We start from the raw sequence: 17868 nt of genomic DNA, 5'->3' as shown, positions 1-17868 counted from the left end.
TAGACAAACTTTCCATGAAAACTTGTCACAAATCTCGAAGAACAATGAGCAGAAACCGGACACGTGCTTTGAGTCTTCACACACAAAACTAAAAGCCAGTCCACACACAAAAAAAAAAAAAAACCCAGAGAATACAGTGGACTTTGCAAAATCAAAGATATCTACTGTGGGAAAGACCTCACGACAAAAGCAAAAGACAGGTCATACATCGCGAGACGAATGAGTGGAAACACAAAGCTTATCAAGGATGTGTCTCCAAACAGACAAAGAACACCAACACAACAAGCCTGTGAAAACTAGGGAAAGGTCTGAAGGGACACCAGACTGAGGAAGACACACACAGAGGATCCCGGATGATGTCCAGCACTGAGGGCCTGAAGAAACAACAGTCTAGTTGCACCCCCTCAGGCCTGTGTGACCGTGGATGAGGCCTCTGTTTCCCGGTGGCTCTGAGAGATGGACAGGGAGGAAGGGGAAGAGAAGTCACTTGCATTTCTAATACTCACAGCAAAGTCTTCCAACGAGAAGGGAATTATCACCCCCACTGACAATGCCATTCACTGAAGTGATACCCACCAGTCCATCTAACCCAGAAGGGAAGGATGGACCTGTTCTCACAAAACGGCGAGAGATGGAAGAAGGAAGATCAAGCCCACACCAATCACTGGAAAGAGAAGCTGTGCTCAGGGCTTGAAAGAATTCCTATTGGGAAAATGATGTCACAGCCCCACAAGGCAATCCACAGCTTCGATGCTATTCCTCCCAAAATGCCAATGCATTTTCGCACCGAACAAAGAATTGCAAAAGGGGTACGGAGACAGAAAAGAGCCTAAACTGTCAATACAATCCGACGAAAAAGCCCCGATACGGACATCCAAGGTTGTGTGAAAGGAAATTAGACGACCAAACTAGGATCCTCAGGAGAGTATCGGAGAAGGCAATGGCGACCCACTCCAGTACTCTTGCCTGGAAAACGTCCTGGACGGAGGAGCCTGGTAGGCTGCAGGCCATGGGGTCACGCAGAGTCAGACACGACTGAAGTGACTTAGCCGCAGCAGCAGCAGCAGGACAGTATGCTATTGGGAATACAACAACACACACAGATCCAGATCGATGGAATAAAGTGGAGGGTCCAGAAACAAACCCCAGCATCCATGGTCAACTCATCTCTGACACAGAAGGGGAGAATATCCAAATGGGAACAAGAAAGCCTCTTCAATCAATGTCCATGGGAAAACCAGACAGCTACATCTGAAGAACGCTATTGGTTTTGATCTCATACCACCTCAATATAGGGGGAAAACCTCACCCTAAAGACTGATGTCATGAGATAGCTAGAAAGAAGCGTAGGTCAAAGGCTCCTTAACATCAGAGTCTCCTTGCCATTTGCTGGGCGGAGGTCGAAATGGGTCTCTTCAAGTAAGGCAAAGAGGTACACGAAGTACACCCATGGGTTTCCATCCAATGGAACCTCTTCACAACAGAGAAGCTAAGCATTCACAAATGCAAAAGATAGGAAACAGAACATGAGAGACTCCTTGCAAGTGGTGTATCTGAGAAGGGGTTCATATGGAAAGAGACGAAGAATGCACAGCACTCAGATTCCAAGAAACAACACCACCACCACCCTTGACCCTTCCCCCATGACCAACTCCGACCTAAAGCCTTTCTCTCCCTCTAACCTATCCCTAAAACATAACCCTCATCTAATCATATACATGTGCATCCCTAGCATCCATCCATCCACACACGAGAGAGAAAGAGGAAGACACAGACGGAACTGAGAAAGGAAAAGAGAGGGACACAGCCAGAGAGAGACACGGAACCAAAGAGAGGAAAGGAGTCGATGGTCCAGACTTTTCCTCAATCTGCCTCGAAGGTAGAAGCAATGACAGCGCCCTTCCACCCCAGAAGGGGGAAAAGGACGGAAGGTTTGGAGAGGAAAAGACAAGAACGCAGGGAGCCATTAGAAGCTCAGCCACCCGCAGAAGCCGAGCTGGGACACTTGAACAGAATCTCAATGGAAACAGAGGAGCAGAAAGTTGGCTACTCTTTTCTATAAGAGAGGGAGACCTTCGAGTCTTCCTTTCGGTCCTCCAACTTGGATGCGGGGTCTCAAAACAGTCAGGAGGGGGAGTGCCTTTTCCTGGGTACCACGGCACATCCAGGCCTCGTTCTGCCCCATTCTGTGCTGTGTCAGCCCTGGATGGAATCTTTCTTTCTGAAGTCTCAGCGCACAAGCTCCACGTGATATCGGCCCCAGGTGGAAAGGCAGGGAGCTGCTCGTAGGCCGACAGACCTAGGAAGCAGATGGGAGAATGACCACCACTCTGCAGATGGAGAGACTGGGGCAACCCTGAGGGGCATATGCTTGTCCAGGGCCACACCACTTATGAGAAGAAGGAGCCTGGTCTGAGAGCAGTGGGGTCCTCGGAGCTCAGGCCCTGGCTGAACCCAGGCCTCCCCAGGGCTGTGGGCTGGGCTGTGTGGGTGTCACTGTGCCTGCACATGGCCTAAGGGGGGTGGTCGAGCAGTCAGAAACCCAGAGATTCCCTTGGGAAGTTTTGGGGAAGGGACCTCAGCACGAACCCCAGGAGATGATGTCACCTGCCGGCAACAGAACCCAACAGAACCCGCAGCCCGGGTATCCAGGCCTCCAGAGCGGAGAGGAGCCCCCAGCCAGTTCACTGGCTGCCAGGATGTTCTGCTGTTTGCCCCTGCCCAGAGGCCGGGGCCTCAGGAGTGCTCACAGGCAGTGTGCGCGGGCACCCTGTCAACGTTGGCTCAGGACACCCCCGAGAGGCCTCTGGCCCTTTGCCCGGAGAAACAGAAAGGTAACACGGGGAGCCCCAGGACGGACCAGGCCGCCTCTCCCATGCCACCCGGAAACAGCGGGTCCTTTGCCTGTGTGTGTGGATGCGGGTTTCTTGGGGTGTGTCTCCCTCAAGGAAGCCCAGGCGGATGTGGGGTCAGAAGCCTGCGGACAAGTTGTGTCCACACCCCAGGGGAGAGCAGGCTGGGCGGGATGGGGAGAGTGCGGGCAGCGGCGGCCGCCCAGGCGGACCTCACACCCTCAGGTGGGTCTCTTTCCTCCCGGGTGGGGATCTGAGCAGACACACGTCTCTGACCCTTCTGGGAAGAGAAGTTCGAGCAGGCAGAAGCAGTGGCTCCACTGCCCAGGCCCAGCTCGGAAAACTCCTAGCATGGCTGGCTGACGGTCACTGTCGTTGCAGAGCTTCCCACGTGATGAGGCCGAGGACGGGGACACCCCATCCACCTCCCGGAGGGAGGGGTCGGAGCACCACCCCCCCCCGCCCGTGAGGCCCAGTGCAGGCTCCAGGTGAGCGTGCCCACGGAGGCATCAGCCCCACCGGGGGAGAAGCGGAGGCGGGGAAGGCCTGCTGCCGAGACACCGCCCAGGATACACCCGGCGGCCCAGTCTGAGGCTGCCACGGAGCTCAGCACACCCGGCTCCGACCCAGAGTCCCGAGAACCCCGGCCTCTGAGGCAGCAGGAGGACCTGGAGCCCAGCACGCCAGAGCACAGAGGTGAGGACGCTGGGGCTGGTGCACGGGAGTGTGTGGGGAGGGGGTGCTGAGCTACACAGGGACGAGTCCCCGAAAGCTGCTGCTGGGCCTGCAGCAAGCGCTGGCCTCACACCCCCCCGCCCCCCATCTTGCACACTTCAGTCCCAAAAGACATCCGACGCTGGGTATTCTTTGGGAATCTCTTGGAAGCTTTCTGTCCCGGGAGACGCACATGCCAAGGCTGGCCTGTGGGCAAACTTTGCTTCTCCCCCAGCTCTAGCACTGGCCTCCAACTGGAACCAGGCTCCGCTTCCCAGACCTGTCCCTACAGAGGTGCTGGCTCCAGGTGCAGGACCCAGGGATCCACCGAGGGCAGATGGAGAACCGAGACTTGCCCTCGCAGAGACACCAGGCCAGCTGGGTACTGGCCAGCACACCGGGCAGATCGGATCTCCATGCCTGCAGGACCCCCAGCCCCAGGCACTGATGTCCCACCCCCTCAGCCAGAACCTCCACCTCCACGTGCACCTCTACCTGCTCGGGCTCTGGCAGGAGAACCCGAGGCAGAGGAGGAGTCACCGCCTCGGCAGGGAGAGCCTGCCCTGGCTCCCGCGCAACACCCAGACGCCCACGATGACTCACCCACCCCTGCAGGGAGAACGAGCCCCCGCTCTGGACAGACACCCAGAGCCCTTGCCGGAAACACCACGTCCAGGGGAGCGGTCGGCTCTGCAGCCTCCATCCCCGTCTGCTCACCGTGGACGCTGGCAACTCGGTCTGCCCCCAGGGGACATGGAGTTCCTTTCCCCTGAACTGCTTTGCATTTGCTTTGTTTCCACCTTTCTGGTGATGTTTTATTTTTTGTATGGTTTCCTGTACTTTTGTTGGTTAAGTTGGGATTAGTAAACTTTTTCATCATTGTTGCAATTTGGGAACACTGTTGTGTAACTCTGGTGATACTGTGTTACCATCACCACTTTGTAGTTTCAGACCCGTTTGATCTTTATGCCCCACCCCCCAACAAAGCCTGGATTCAAGGCAAGCACGCCCTGTTCATCCCTTCCCCCGATCCTGAACACAATTTCATCCTTTCTTTGTGCATTCCTTCCTATATTCTTGGTGTCCCCAATCAATGACTCTCAGTGAAATGACTGAAGGAGTGTTTTTTGGACTCTCCAACTACTGTAAGACTCCATTGGAGAGTTCTCATTTGTATGTCATTTGAACTAGCCTTTGATATCTGAAAGGACGGTGTACGTCCTTTCAAGATACCATGTGCCAAACGAAGCCCTTTTGGCAACTGCCATCATTATCTCCAGGCAGGCATTGCTGTGTCAAGGGTGACATCTCAGCCAGAAGGCAGAGGCTGAGCTCGTCTTGTTGCACCAGCTCCCAAAAGAAGCCAAGAAAGGGAGCTGGAACAACAAACCACCCCAACACCCAGGAAAGCGTTCTTCATGACAGAAGGCTAGAAAATGACCCAACATCCTTGTGGCCCAGAACCCCTCTAGAAAATCACTGTTCCATAAAAAAGAGAAACACATGGGAAGTTCCAAGGAGAGGCAATGCCCATGGCCCGTGTACTTGAGAGACGGCCTGACCGCTCCGGGGAAGACACGCACCGACGGAACCCCTTGGGAAACAGCAGTGATAGTCCTCACCGTCGTAAGGGTTTCCTCTGGGGACAACCTGCCCGGGGCACCACACGAGGGAGCAGACCGGCTTCTCTTCCTCTGCCCCCACACCATTCACTCATGAAGGCAGCTCAGGTGTTCTCATGCCCTGCCTGCCTGCCTGCCTGGCTCATCCGTGAGCTGTGACCACCTACAGGGCAGGACTCCACCTTCTCCTCTCTGTGTACCGTGAATCTGCACACAGTGGGCTTGCAGAACCTTAGGAGACTTGAGCCATTCCCACTCGAGCCAGAACCCTCCCCAGGAAGGAAAACAGCTGTGGAGTCGTTTTGGCCCCAGCACTGGTTCGAAAGCCTGGCGCCTCCTACAGCCTCTACGGTGTGAAGAGGGAGGTCCCTTCTGACAGAGCTTTCCGGGTCTCAGATCTAAGCTGTTGTTTCACTGTCAGCTGTGTCTCTTCCGTTGCAGCCAGGTGGGCCACGCTGCTCCAAAGGAGCTCACAAGCTGAGTTTCAAGGGAGGTATAGAGAGGACAGGGATGGCTACAACGTACTGCAAACTGAGTGAGGGTCCCCACAATCCTCAGCAAAGGTCTGTGGTGTGCAAGTGGGGAGTAGAGGGCCCCCAAGTTCCAAAGGAAGGGAGGTAGTCGGGAGCTAAAGCCCTTGGCCGCTGTGGTAGTAGCTGCAGATGGCAGCTCGTCCACAGTGCACTTCGAATGAGGTCATATGAGCGGGACTCTGGAAATGGCTCCGAAATCGGGAGAAAGGGGTCAGGGTATGTGGGAATCCGGCGGGGGTGGGGGGTGGATGAAGGAAGGTGTCCCTCCTCTCTCCAGTGCAATTTGGTTTGGTGAGTCTCAAAGCTACCAGATGGCACTTCCCAAGTCAGGCCCCCGCAGGAATCAGGGTGGGCTGCGTGCCTCGGCCCCTGCCACAGGGACAAGCCACACCAGTGGCCTCCCTGAGCTCCAATGGCCGGATCTGGGGGTTCTGTCTGGGTGCACACCTCCTTGCTGTGGCCAAGTTCCCCCCTTCTCTGAGCACCAGCTTCATCCTCTCGAATGAGGACATCGATTGCTACCTTGGCACGTTACTCTCTTCATCCTGTGAAGACTCATTAGGCTTATCCTACAATTACTAGCTGGCCCGAAGAGATATCTCCTGAATCCAGATTAAGCTGGAGTCTCCCAGGCTCATCTGGCATGTCTTCCCTGAAGTCTGCCAAAACCCACACCCTTGCATTTCCAGGGACTCCCCTTAGCCAGCTGGGCAGAAAACCCAGCATGGTTCAAACAAGCTGACAGACAAGCGGGAGAGGACTCACGGGCAGACGGCTTCCCTCAGGTCTCGGGTGGAGCTCTGGGACCACAGCAGCAACGGGCCATCCCAGGCCCTGGGCTCAGCAGCGCCCTCATTCTCAGGCCGGCGGCTCTGCCCTGAGGGGAGCAGGAAGGTCACCAACTGCCGCAGGCGGGCCTCACGCCCCTCCCACTGCTGGAGCCTGACCTCCCCCGGCCCCACCCCTTCCCCTACCCCAGCAGGACGACAGCTCGTCTTCCCCTGGCTTCCAACGGGAGGCCCGGCCCTGGGCCCCGATTGGGCACTGCCCCAGCCCGGAGCCAATCACAGTGGCCAGGGAGGTGGAACGCACCGATTGGCCAGGGCCAGGTCATGTGACCATACTCCCCAGGAAACTCAAATATTACCAAGGTTCCCTAAGAAACCAATGAACAGAATTATCCAGTAAAGGCAAACCGTGCTTTTTAATGTGGCCAATGTCACAGAAGAAAAAAAAAAAAATGCTTCACAATGAACTGCTCAAGGAAGCTACTAAATAAACTTTCAGAAAAGTTTAGTAGTTTTTTTTTTTTTTTTTTTAATAGGGTGACGGAGAGCTATACCTTTCCCGTCTATGTGAATTTAGGTTTAAACTAGATTTCCCTTGGCTATTATATAAGACAAAAAAACCCACATCCTCCCCTTTCACTCCCCCCCACCCCCAAAAAGTGTTTTAATCTATAGAATTTTTGTGTCCTCAGTTGTGTCTGATTCGCGGCAACTCACGAACTCTACACAGCCAGGCTCTTCCGTCCATGGAATTCAGGGCAATTTTTTCTGTCCCAGTAAATGCCCACCCTGGGTGATCCAAAGGCAAGGGCTCAGAGGCTCCTGAGAGACTAACTCCTTTCAGCTGAGCACAGAGCTGGCTCCTCACTGGGATGCCTGTGGCCTGGGGCTCCCTGAGGGGAGAGCAGCACTCGCCCCACCGTGTGGTCACTGCTGGAAGTGCAGGCTGCTCCTCACTCCCCCTTGACAGTGTCCCTGAGGGCAGAACAGTGTGAATCGAATCAAGGTGGAAATGCAAACTCCAATGCAACCAAACTCCCCACAAGGTCTCTAAAACCACTCAGGAACAGGGAATTGGAAACTGCAGGGGATGACAGGAATGGAGATGGAGACTTGACACCTTACACCGAGTTCACTTCCAGTTATCCCTAGACAAACTTTCCATGAAAACTTGTCACAAATCTCGAAGAACAATGAGCAGAAACCGGACACGTGCTTTGAGTCTTCACACACAAAACTAAAAGCCAGTCCACAAAAAAAAAAAAAAACCAGAGAATACAGTGGACTTTGCAAAATCAAAGATATCTACTGTGGGAAAGACCTCACGACAAAAGCAAAAGACAGGTCATACATCGCGAGACGAATGAGTGGAAACACAAAGCTTATCAAGGATGTGTCTCCAAACAGACAAAGAACACCAACGCAACAAGCCTGTGAAAACTAGGGAAAGGTCTGAAGGGACACCAGACTGAGGAAGACACACACAGAGGATCCCGGATGATGTCCAGCACTGAGGGCCTGAAGAAACAACAGTCTAGTTGCACCCCCTCAGGCCTGTGTGACCGTGGATGAGGCCTCTGTTTCCCGGTGGCTCTGAGAGATGGACAGGGAGGAAGGGGAAGAGAAGTCACTTGCATTTCTAATACTCACAGCAAAGTCTTCCAACGAGAAGGGAATTATCACCCCCACTGACAATGCCATTCACTGAAGTGATACCCACCAGTCCATCTAACCCAGAAGGGAAGGATGGACCTGTTCTCACAAAACGGCGAGAGATGGAAGAAGGAAGATCAAGCCCACACCAATCACTGGAAAGAGAAGCTGTGCTCAGGGCTTGAAAGAATTCCTATTGGGAAAATGATGTCACAGCCCCACAAGGCAATCCACAGCTTCGATGCTATTCCTCCCAAAATGCCAATGCATTTTCGCACCGAACAAAGAATTGCAAAAGGGGTACGGAGACAGAAAAGAGCCTAAACTGTCAATACAATCCGACGAAGAAGCCCCGATACGGACATCCAAGGTTGTGTGAAAGGAAATTAGACGACCAAACTAGGATCCTCAGGAGAGTATCGGAGAAGGCAATGGTGACCCACTCCAGTACTCTTGCCTGGAAAACGTCCTGGACGGAGGAGCCTGGTAGGCTGCAGGCCATGGGGTCACGCAGAGTCAGACACGACTGAAGTGACTTAGCCGCAGCAGCAGCAGCAGGACAGTATGCTATTGGGAATACAACAACACACACAGATCCAGATCGATGGAATAAAGTGGAGGGTCCAGAAACAAACCCCAGCATCCATGGTCAACTCATCTCTGACACAGAAGGGGAGAATATCCAAATGGGAACAAGAAAGCCTCTTCAATCAATGTCCATGGGAAAACCAGACAGCTACATCTGAAGAACGCTATTGGTTTTGATCTCATACCACCTCAATATAGGGGGAAAACCTCACCCTAAAGACTGATGTTATGAGATAGCTAGAAAGAAGCGTAGGTCAAAGGCTCCTTAACATCAGAGTCTCCTTGCCATTTGCTGGGCGGAGGTCGAAATGGGTCTCTTCAAGTAAGGCAAAGAGGTACACGAAGTACACCCATGGGTTTCCATCCAATGGAACCTCTTCACAACAGAGAAGCTAAGCATTCACAAATGCAAAAGATAGGAAACAGAACATGAGAGACTCCTTGCAAGTGGTGTATCTGAGAAGGGGTTCATATGGAAAGAGACGAAGAATGCACAGCACTCAGATTCCAAGAAACAACACCACCACCACCCTTGACCCTTCCCCCATGACCAACTCCGACCTAAAGCCTTTCTCTCCCTCTAACCTATCCCTAAAACATAACCCTCATCTAATCATATACATGTGCATCCCTAGCATCCATCCATCCACACACGAGAGAGAAAGAGGAAGACACAGACGGAACTGAGAAAGGAAAAGAGAGGGACACAGCCAGAGAGAGACACGGAACCAAAGAGAGGAAAGGAGTCGACGGTCCAGACTTTTCCTCAATCTGCCTCGAAGGTAGAAGCAATGACAGCGCCCTTCCACCCCAGAAGGGGGAAAAGGACGGAAGGTTTGGAGAGGAAAAGACAAGAACGCAGGGAGCCATTAGAAGCTCAGCCACCCGCAGAAGCCGAGCTGGGACACTTGAACAGAATCTCAATGGAAACAGAGGAGCAGAAAGTTGGCTACTCTTTTCTATAAGAGAGGGAGACCTTCGAGTCTTCCTTTCGGTCCTCCAACTTGGATGCGGGGTCTCAAAACAGTCAGGAGGGGGAGTGCCTTTTCCTGGGTACCACGGCACATCCAGGCCTCGTTCTGCCCCATTCTGTGCTGTGTCAGCCCTGGATGGAATCTTTCTTTCTGAAGTCTCAGCGCACAAGCTCCACGTGATATCGGCCCCAGGTGGAAAGGCATGGAGCTGCTCGTAGGCCGACAGACCTAGGAAGCAGATGGGAGAATGACCACCACTCTGCAGATGGAGAGACTGGGGCAACCCTGAGGGGCATATGCTTGTCCAGGGCCACACCACTTATGAGAAGAAGGAGCCTGGTCTGAGAGCAGTGGGGTCCTCGGAGCTCAGGCCCTGGCTGAACCCAGGCCTCCCCAGGGCTGTGGGCTGGGCTGTGTGGGTGTCACTGTGCCTGCACATGGCCTAAGGGGGGTGGTCGAGCAGTCAGAAACCCAGAGATTCCCTTGGGAAGTTTTGGGGAAGGGACCTCAGCACGAACCCCAGGAGATGATGTCACCTGCCGGCAACAGAACCCAACAGAACCCGCAGCCCGGGTATCCAGGCCTCCAGAGCGGAGAGGAGCCCCCAGCCAGTTCACTGGCTGCCAGGATGTTCTGCTGTTTGCCCCTGCCCAGAGGCCGGGGCCTCAGGAGTGCTCACAGGCAGTGTGCGCGGGCACCCTGTCGACGTTGGCTCAGGACACCCCCGAGAGGCCTCTGGCCCTTTGCCCGGAGAAACAGAAAGGTAACACGGGGAGCCCCAGGACGGACCAGGCCGCCTCTCCCATGCCACCCGGAAACACCGGGTCCTTTGCCTGTGTGTGTGGATGCGGGTTTCTTGGGGTGTGTCTCCCTCAAGGAAGCCCAGGCGGATGTGGGGTCAGAAGCCTGCGGACAAGTTGTGTCCACACCCCAGGGGAGAGCAGGCTGGGCGGGATGGGGAGAGTGCGGGCAGCGGCGGCCGCCCAGGCGGACCTCACACCCTCAGGTGGGTCTCTTTCCTCCCGGGTGGGGATCTGAGCAGACACACGTCTCTGACCCTTCTGGGAAGAGAAGTTCGAGCAGGCAGAAGCAGCGGCTCCACTGCCCAGGCCCAGCTCGGAAAACTCCTAGCATGGCTGGCTGACGGTCACTGTCGTTGCAGAGCTTCCCACGTGATGAGGCCGAGGACGGGGACACCCCATCCACCTCCCGGAGGGAGGGGTCGGAGCACCACCCCCCCGCCCGTGAGGCCCAGTGCAGGCTCCAGGTGAGCGTGCCCACGGAGGCATCAGCCCCACCGGGGGAGAAGCGGAGGCGGGGAAGGCCTGCTGCCGAGACACCGCCCAGGATACACCCGGCGGCCCAGTCTGAGGCTGCCACGGAGCTCAGCACACCCGGCTCCGACCCAGAGTCCCGAGAACACCGGCCTCTGAGGCAGCAGGAGGACCTGGAGCCCAGCACGCCAGAGCACAGAGGTGAGGACGCTGGGGCTGGTGCACGGGAGTGTGTGGGGAGGGGGTGCTGAGCTACACAGGGACGAGTCCCCGAAAGCTGCTGCTGGGCCTGCAGCAAGCGCTGGCCTCACACCCCCCCGCCCCCCATCTTGCACACTTCAGTCCCAAAAGACATCCGACGCTGGGTATTCTTTGGGAATCTCTTGGAAGCTTTCTGTCCCGGGAGACGCACATGCCAAGGCTGGCCTGTGGGCAAACTTTGCTTCTCCCCCAGCTCTAGCACTGGCCTCCAACTGGAACCAGGCTCCGCTTCCCAGACCTGTCCCTACAGAGGTGCTGGCTCCAGGTGCAGGACCCAGGGATCCACCGAGGGCAGATGGAGAACCGAGACTTGCCCTCGCAGAGACACCAGGCCAGCTGGGTACTGGCCAGCACACCGGGCAGATCGGATCTCCATGCCTGCAGGACCCCCAGCCCCAGGCACTGATGTCCCACCCCCTCAGCCAGAACCTCCACCTCCACGTGCACCTCTACCTGCTCGGGCTCTGGCAGGAGAACCCGAGGCAGAGGAGGAGTCACCGCCTCGGCAGGGAGAGCCTGCCCTGGCTCCCGCGCAACACCCAGACGCCCACGATGACTCACCCACCCCTGCAGGGAGAACGAGCCCCCGCTCTGGACAGACACCCAGAGCCCTTGCCGGAAACACCACGTCCAGGGGAGCGGTCGGCTCTGCAGCCTCCATCCCCGTCTGCTCACCGTGGACGCTGGCAACTCGGTCTGCCCCCAGGGGACATGGAGTTCCTTTCCCCTGAACTGCTTTGCATTTGCTTTGTTTCCACCTTTCTGGTGATGTTTTATTTTTTGTATGGTTTCCTGTACTTTTGTTTTGTTAAGTTGGGATTAGTAAACTTTTTCATCATTGTTGCAATTTGGGAACACTGTTGTGTAACTCTGGTGATACTGTGTTACCATCACCACTTTGTAGTTTCAGACCCGTTTGATCTTTATGCCCCACCCCCCAACAAAGCCTGGATTCAAGGCAAGCACGCCCTGTTCATCCCTTCCCCCGATCCTGAACACAATTTCATCCTTTCTTTGTGCATTCCTTCCTATATTCTTGGTGTCCCCAATCAATGACTCTCAGTGAAATGACTGACGGAGTGTTTTTTGGACTCTCCAACTACTGTAAGACTCCATTGGAGAGTTCTCATTTGTATGTCATTTGAACTAGCCTTTGATATCTGAAAGGACGGTGTACGTCCTTTCAAGATACCATGTGCCAAACGAAGCCCTTTTGGCAACTGCCATCATTATCTCCAGGCAGGCATTGCTGTGTCAAGGGTGACATCTCAGCCAGAAGGCAGAGGCTGAGCTCGTCTTGTTGCACCAGCTCCCAAAAGAAGCCAAGAAAGGGAGCTGGAACAACAAACCACCCCAACACCCAGGAAAGCGTTCTTCATGACAGAAGGCTAGAAAATGACCCAACATCCTTGTGGCCCAGAACCCCTCTAGAAAATCACTGTTCCATAAAAAAGAGAAACACATGGGAAGTTCCAAGGAGAGGCAATGCCCATGGCCCGTGTACTTGAGAGACGGCCTGACCGCTCCGGGGAAGACACGCACCGACGGAACCCCTTGGGAAACAGCAGTGATAGTCCTCACCGTCGTAAGGGTTTCCTCTGGGGACAACCTGCCCGGGGCACCACACGAGGGAGCAGACCGGCTTCTCTTCCTCTGCCCCCACACCATTCACTCATGAAGGCAGCTCAGGTGTTCTCATGCCCTGCCTGCCTGCCTGCCTGGCTCATCCGTGAGCTGTGACCACCTACAGGGCAGGACTCCACCTTCTCCTCTCTGTGTACCGTGAATCTGCACACAGTGGGCTTGCAGAACCTTAGGAGACTTGAGCCATTCCCACTCGAGCCAGAACCCTCCCCAGGAAGGAAAACAGCTGTGGAGTCGTTTTGGCCCCAGTACTGGTTCGAAAGCCTGGCGCCTCCTACAGCCTCTACGGTGTGAAGAGGGAGGTCCCTTCTGACAGAGCTTTCCGGGTCTCAGATCTAAGCTGTTGTTTCACTGTCAGCTGTGTCTCTTCCGTTGCAGCCAGGTGGGCCACGCTGCTCCAAAGGAGCTCACAAGCTGAGTTTCAAGGGAGGTATAGAGAGGACAGGGATGGCTACAACGTACTGCAAACTGAGTGAGGGTCCCCACAATCCTCAGCAAAGGTCTGTGGTGTGCAAGTGGGGAGTAGAGGGCCCCCAAGTTCCAAAGGAAGGGAGGTAGTCGGGAGCTAAAGCCCTTGGCCGCTGTGGTAGTAGCTGCAGATGGCAGCTCGTCCACAGTGCACTTCGAATGAGGTCATATGAGCGGGACTCTGGAAATGGCTCCGAAATCGGGAGAAAGGGGTCAGGGTATGTGGGAATCCGGCGGGGGTGGGGGGTGGATGAAGGAAGGTGTCCCTCCTCTCTCCAGTGCAATTTGGTTTGGTGAGTCTCAAAGCTACCAGATGGCACTTCCCAAGTCAGGCCCCCGCAGGAATCAGGGTGGGCTGCGTGCCTCGGCCCCTGCCACAGGGACAAGCCACACCAGTGGCCTCCCTGAGCTCCAATGGCCGGATCTGGGGGTTCTGTCTGGGTGCACACCTCCTTGCTGTGGCCAAGTTCCCCCCTTCTCTGAGCACCAGCTTCATCCTCTCGAATGAGGACATCGATTGCTACCTTGGCACGTTACTCTCTTCATCCTGTGAAGACTCATTAGGCTTATCCTACAATTACTAGCTGGCCCGAAGAGATATCTCCTGAATCCAGATTAAGCTGGAGTCTCCCAGGCTCATCTGGCATGTCTTCCCTGAAGTCTGCCAAAACCCACACCCTTGCATTTCCAGGGACTCCCCTTAGCCAGCTGGGCAGAAAACCCAGCATGGTTCAAACAAGCTGACAGACAAGCGGGAGAGGACTCACGGGCAGACGGCTTCCCTCAGGTCTCGGGTGGAGCTCTGGGACCACAGCAGCAACGGGCCATCCCAGGCCCTGGGCTCAGCAGCGCCCTCATTCTCAGGCCGGCGGCTCTGCCCTGAGGGGAGCAGGAAGGTCACCAACTGCCGCAGGCGGGCCTCACGCCCCTCCCACTGCTGGAGCCTGACCTCCCCCGGCCCCACCCCTTCCCCTACCCCAGCAGGACGACAGCTCGTCTTCCCCTGGCTTCCAACGGGAGGCCCGGCCCTGGGCCCCGATTGGGCACTGCCCCAGCCCGGAGCCAATCACAGTGGCCAGGGAGGTGGAACGCACCGATTGGCCAGGGCCAGGTCATGTGACCATACTCCCCAGGAAACTCAAATATTACCAAGGTTCCCTAAGAAACCAATGAACAGAATTATCCAGTAAAGGCAAACCGTGCTTTTTAATGTGGCCAATGTCACAGAAAAAAAAAAAAAATGCTTCACAATGAACTGCTCAAGGAAGCTACTAAATAAACTTTCAGAAAAGTTTAGTAGTTTTTTTTTTTTTTTTTTAATAGGGTGACGGAGAGCTATACCTTTCCCGTCTATGTGAATTTAGGTTTAAACTAGATTTCCCTTGGCTATTATATAAGACAAAAAAACCCACATCCTCCCCTTTCACTCCCCCCCACCCCCAAAAAGTGTTTTAATCTATAGAATTTTTGTGTCCTCAGTTGTGTCTGATTCGCGGCAACTCACGAACTCTACACAGCCAGGCTCTTCCGTCCATGGAATTCAGGGCAATTTTTTCTGTCCCAGTAAATGCCCACCCTGGGTGATCCAAAGGCAAGGGCTCAGAGGCTCCTGAGAGACTAACTCCTTTCAGCTGAGCACAGAGCTGGCTCCTCACTGGGATGCCTGTGGCCTGGGGCTCCCTGAGGGGAGAGCAGCACTCGCCCCACCGTGTGGTCACTGCTGGAAGTGCAGGCTGCTCCTCACTCCCCCTTGACAGTGTCCCTGAGGGCAGAACAGTGTGAATCGAATCAAGGTGGAAATGCAAACTCCAATGCAACCAAACTCCCCACAAGGTCTCTAAAACCACTCAGGAACAGGGAATTGGAAACTGCAGGGGATGACAGGAATGGAGATGGAGACTTGACACCTTACACCGAGTTCACTTCCAGTTATCCCTAGACAAACTTTCCATGAAAACTTGTCACAAATCTCGAAGAACAATGAGCAGAAACCGGACACGTGCTTTGAGTCTTCACACACAAAACTAAAAGCCAGTCCACACACAAAAAAAAAAAAAAACCCAGAGAATACAGTGGACTTTGCAAAATCAAAGATATCTACTGTGGGAAAGACCTCACGACAAAAGCAAAAGACAGGTCATACATCGCGAGACGAATGAGTGGAAACACAAAGCTTATCAAGGATGTGTCTCCAAACAGACAAAGAACACCAACACAACAAGCCTGTGAAAACTAGGGAAAGGTCTGAAGGGACACCAGACTGAGGAAGACACACACAGAGGATCCCGGATGATGTCCAGCACTGAGGGCCTGAAGAAACAACAGTCTAGTTGCACCCCCTCAGGCCTGTGTGACCGTGGATGAGGCCTCTGTTTCCCGGTGGCTCTGAGAGATGGACAGGGAGGAAGGGGAAGAGAAGTCACTTGCATTTCTAATACTCACAGCAAAGTCTTCCAACGAGAAGGGAATTATCACCCCCACTGACAATGCCATTCACTGAAGTGATACCCACCAGTCCATCTAACCCAGAAGGGAAGGATGGACCTGTTCTCACAAAACGGCGAGAGATGGAAGAAGGAAGATCAAGCCCACACCAATCACTGGAAAGAGAAGCTGTGCTCAGGGCTTGAAAGAATTCCTATTGGGAAAATGATGTCACAGCCCCACAAGGCAATCCACAGCTTCGATGCTATTCCTCCCAAAATGCCAATGCATTTTCGCACCGAACAAAGAATTGCAAAAGGGGTACGGAGACAGAAAAGAGCCTAAACTGTCAATACAATCCGACGAAAAAGCCCCGATACGGACATCCAAGGTTGTGTGAAAGGAAATTAGACGACCAAACTAGGATCCTCAGGAGAGTATCGGAGAAGGCAATGGCGACCCACTCCAGTACTCTTGCCTGGAAAACGTCCTGGACGGAGGAGCCTGGTAGGCTGCAGGCCATGGGGTCACGCAGAGTCAGACACGACTGAAGTGACTTAGCCGCAGCAGCAGCAGCAGGACAGTATGCTATTGGGAATACAACAACACACACAGATCCAGATCGATGGAATAAAGTGGAGGGTCCAGAAACAAACCCCAGCATCCATGGTCAACTCATCTCTGACACAGAAGGGGAGAATATCCAAATGGGAACAAGAAAGCCTCTTCAATCAATGTCCATGGGAAAACCAGACAGCTACATCTGAAGAACGCTATTGGTTTTGATCTCATACCACCTCAATATAGGGGGAAAACCTCACCCTAAAGACTGATGTCATGAGATAGCTAGAAAGAAGCGTAGGTCAAAGGCTCCTTAACATCAGAGTCTCCTTGCCATTTGCTGGGCGGAGGTCGAAATGGGTCTCTTCAAGTAAGGCAAAGAGGTACACGAAGTACACCCATGGGTTTCCATCCAATGGAACCTCTTCACAACAGAGAAGCTAAGCATTCACAAATGCAAAAGATAGGAAACAGAACATGAGAGACTCCTTGCAAGTGGTGTATCTGAGAAGGGGTTCATATGGAAAGAGACGAAGAATGCACAGCACTCAGATTCCAAGAAACAACACCACCACCACCCTTGACCCTTCCCCCATGACCAACTCCGACCTAAAGCCTTTCTCTCCCTCTAACCTATCCCTAAAACATAACCCTCATCTAATCATATACATGTGCATCCCTAGCATCCATCCATCCACACACGAGAGAGAAAGAGGAAGACACAGACGGAACTGAGAAAGGAAAAGAGAGGGACACAGCCAGAGAGAGACACGGAACCAAAGAGAGGAAAGGAGTCGACGGTCCAGACTTTTCCTCAATCTGCCTCGAAGGTAGAAGCAATGACAGCGCCCTTCCACCCCAGAAGGGGGAAAAGGACGGAAGGTTTGGAGAGGAAAAGACAAGAACGCAGGGAGCCATTAGAAGCTCAGCCACCCGCAGAAGCCGAGCTGGGACACTTGAACAGAATCTCAATGGAAACAGAGGAGCAGAAAGTTGGCTACTCTTTTCTATAAGAGAGGGAGACCTTCGAGTCTTCCTTTCGGTCCTCCAACTTGGATGCGGGGTCTCAAAACAGTCAGGAGGGGGAGTGCCTTTTCCTGGGTACCACGGCACATCCAGGCCTCGTTCTGCCCCATTCTGTGCTGTGTCAGCCCTGGATGGAATCTTTCTTTCTGAAGTCTCAGCGCACAAGCTCCACGTGATATCGGCCCCAGGTGGAAAGGCAGGGAGCTGCTCGTAGGCCGACAGACCTAGGAAGCAGATGGGAGAATGACCACCACTCTGCAGATGGAGAGACTGGGGCAACCCTGAGGGGCATATGCTTGTCCAGGGCCACACCACTTATGAGAAGAAGGAGCCTGGTCTGAGAGCAGTGGGGTCCTCGGAGCTCAGGCCCTGGCTGAACCCAGGCCTCCCCAGGGCTGTGGGCTGGGCTGTGTGGGTGTCACTGTGCCTGCACATGGCCTAAGGGGGGTGGTCGAGCAGTCAGAAACCCAGAGATTCCCTTGGGAA

General features: G+C 54.3%; 1 protein-coding gene and 2 long non-coding RNA genes across 3 annotated transcripts in view; 2 read left to right on the top strand and 1 right to left on the bottom strand.

The window, feature by feature from the left end:
* LOC145534148 (uncharacterized) overlaps positions 1-17868 on the bottom strand; it is a 770273-nt gene that overhangs the window by 374005 nt on the left and 378400 nt on the right. The window contains exons 49-50 of the long non-coding RNA XR_014074274.1: positions 14139-14250; positions 6487-6598 (exon numbers count right to left, since the gene is read on the bottom strand). This is a non-coding gene — a long non-coding RNA (uncharacterized LOC145534148). The remainder of the gene's footprint in view (positions 1-6486; positions 6599-14138; positions 14251-17868) is intronic.
* On the top strand, positions 2630-4459 carry LOC145534179 (uncharacterized). Its single transcript, XR_014074314.1, has 3 exons — positions 2630-2834; positions 3234-3548; positions 3802-4459. It is a non-coding gene; the product is annotated as an uncharacterized LOC145534179 (long non-coding RNA).
* Positions 10318-14098, top strand: LOC145533837 (uncharacterized). The gene is made up of 3 exons (XM_081561174.1): positions 10318-10487; positions 10887-11199; positions 11453-14098. Exons 1-3 carry the CDS (start codon positions 10353-10355, stop codon positions 12313-12315), a joined length of 1311 nt encoding a protein of 436 aa, XP_081417300.1. The 5' UTR covers positions 10318-10352; the 3' UTR covers positions 12316-14098.

This window comes from Giraffa tippelskirchi, chromosome 14 (assembly GCF_054371585.1).
Source record: "Giraffa tippelskirchi isolate mGirTip1 chromosome 14, T2T-mGirTip1v1.2.pri, whole genome shotgun sequence".
Taxonomy (NCBI): domain Eukaryota; kingdom Metazoa; phylum Chordata; class Mammalia; order Artiodactyla; family Giraffidae; genus Giraffa; species Giraffa tippelskirchi.
Note: the sequence above shows the minus strand (reverse complement) of the source record. Positions and strands in the feature narration are given on the sequence as shown.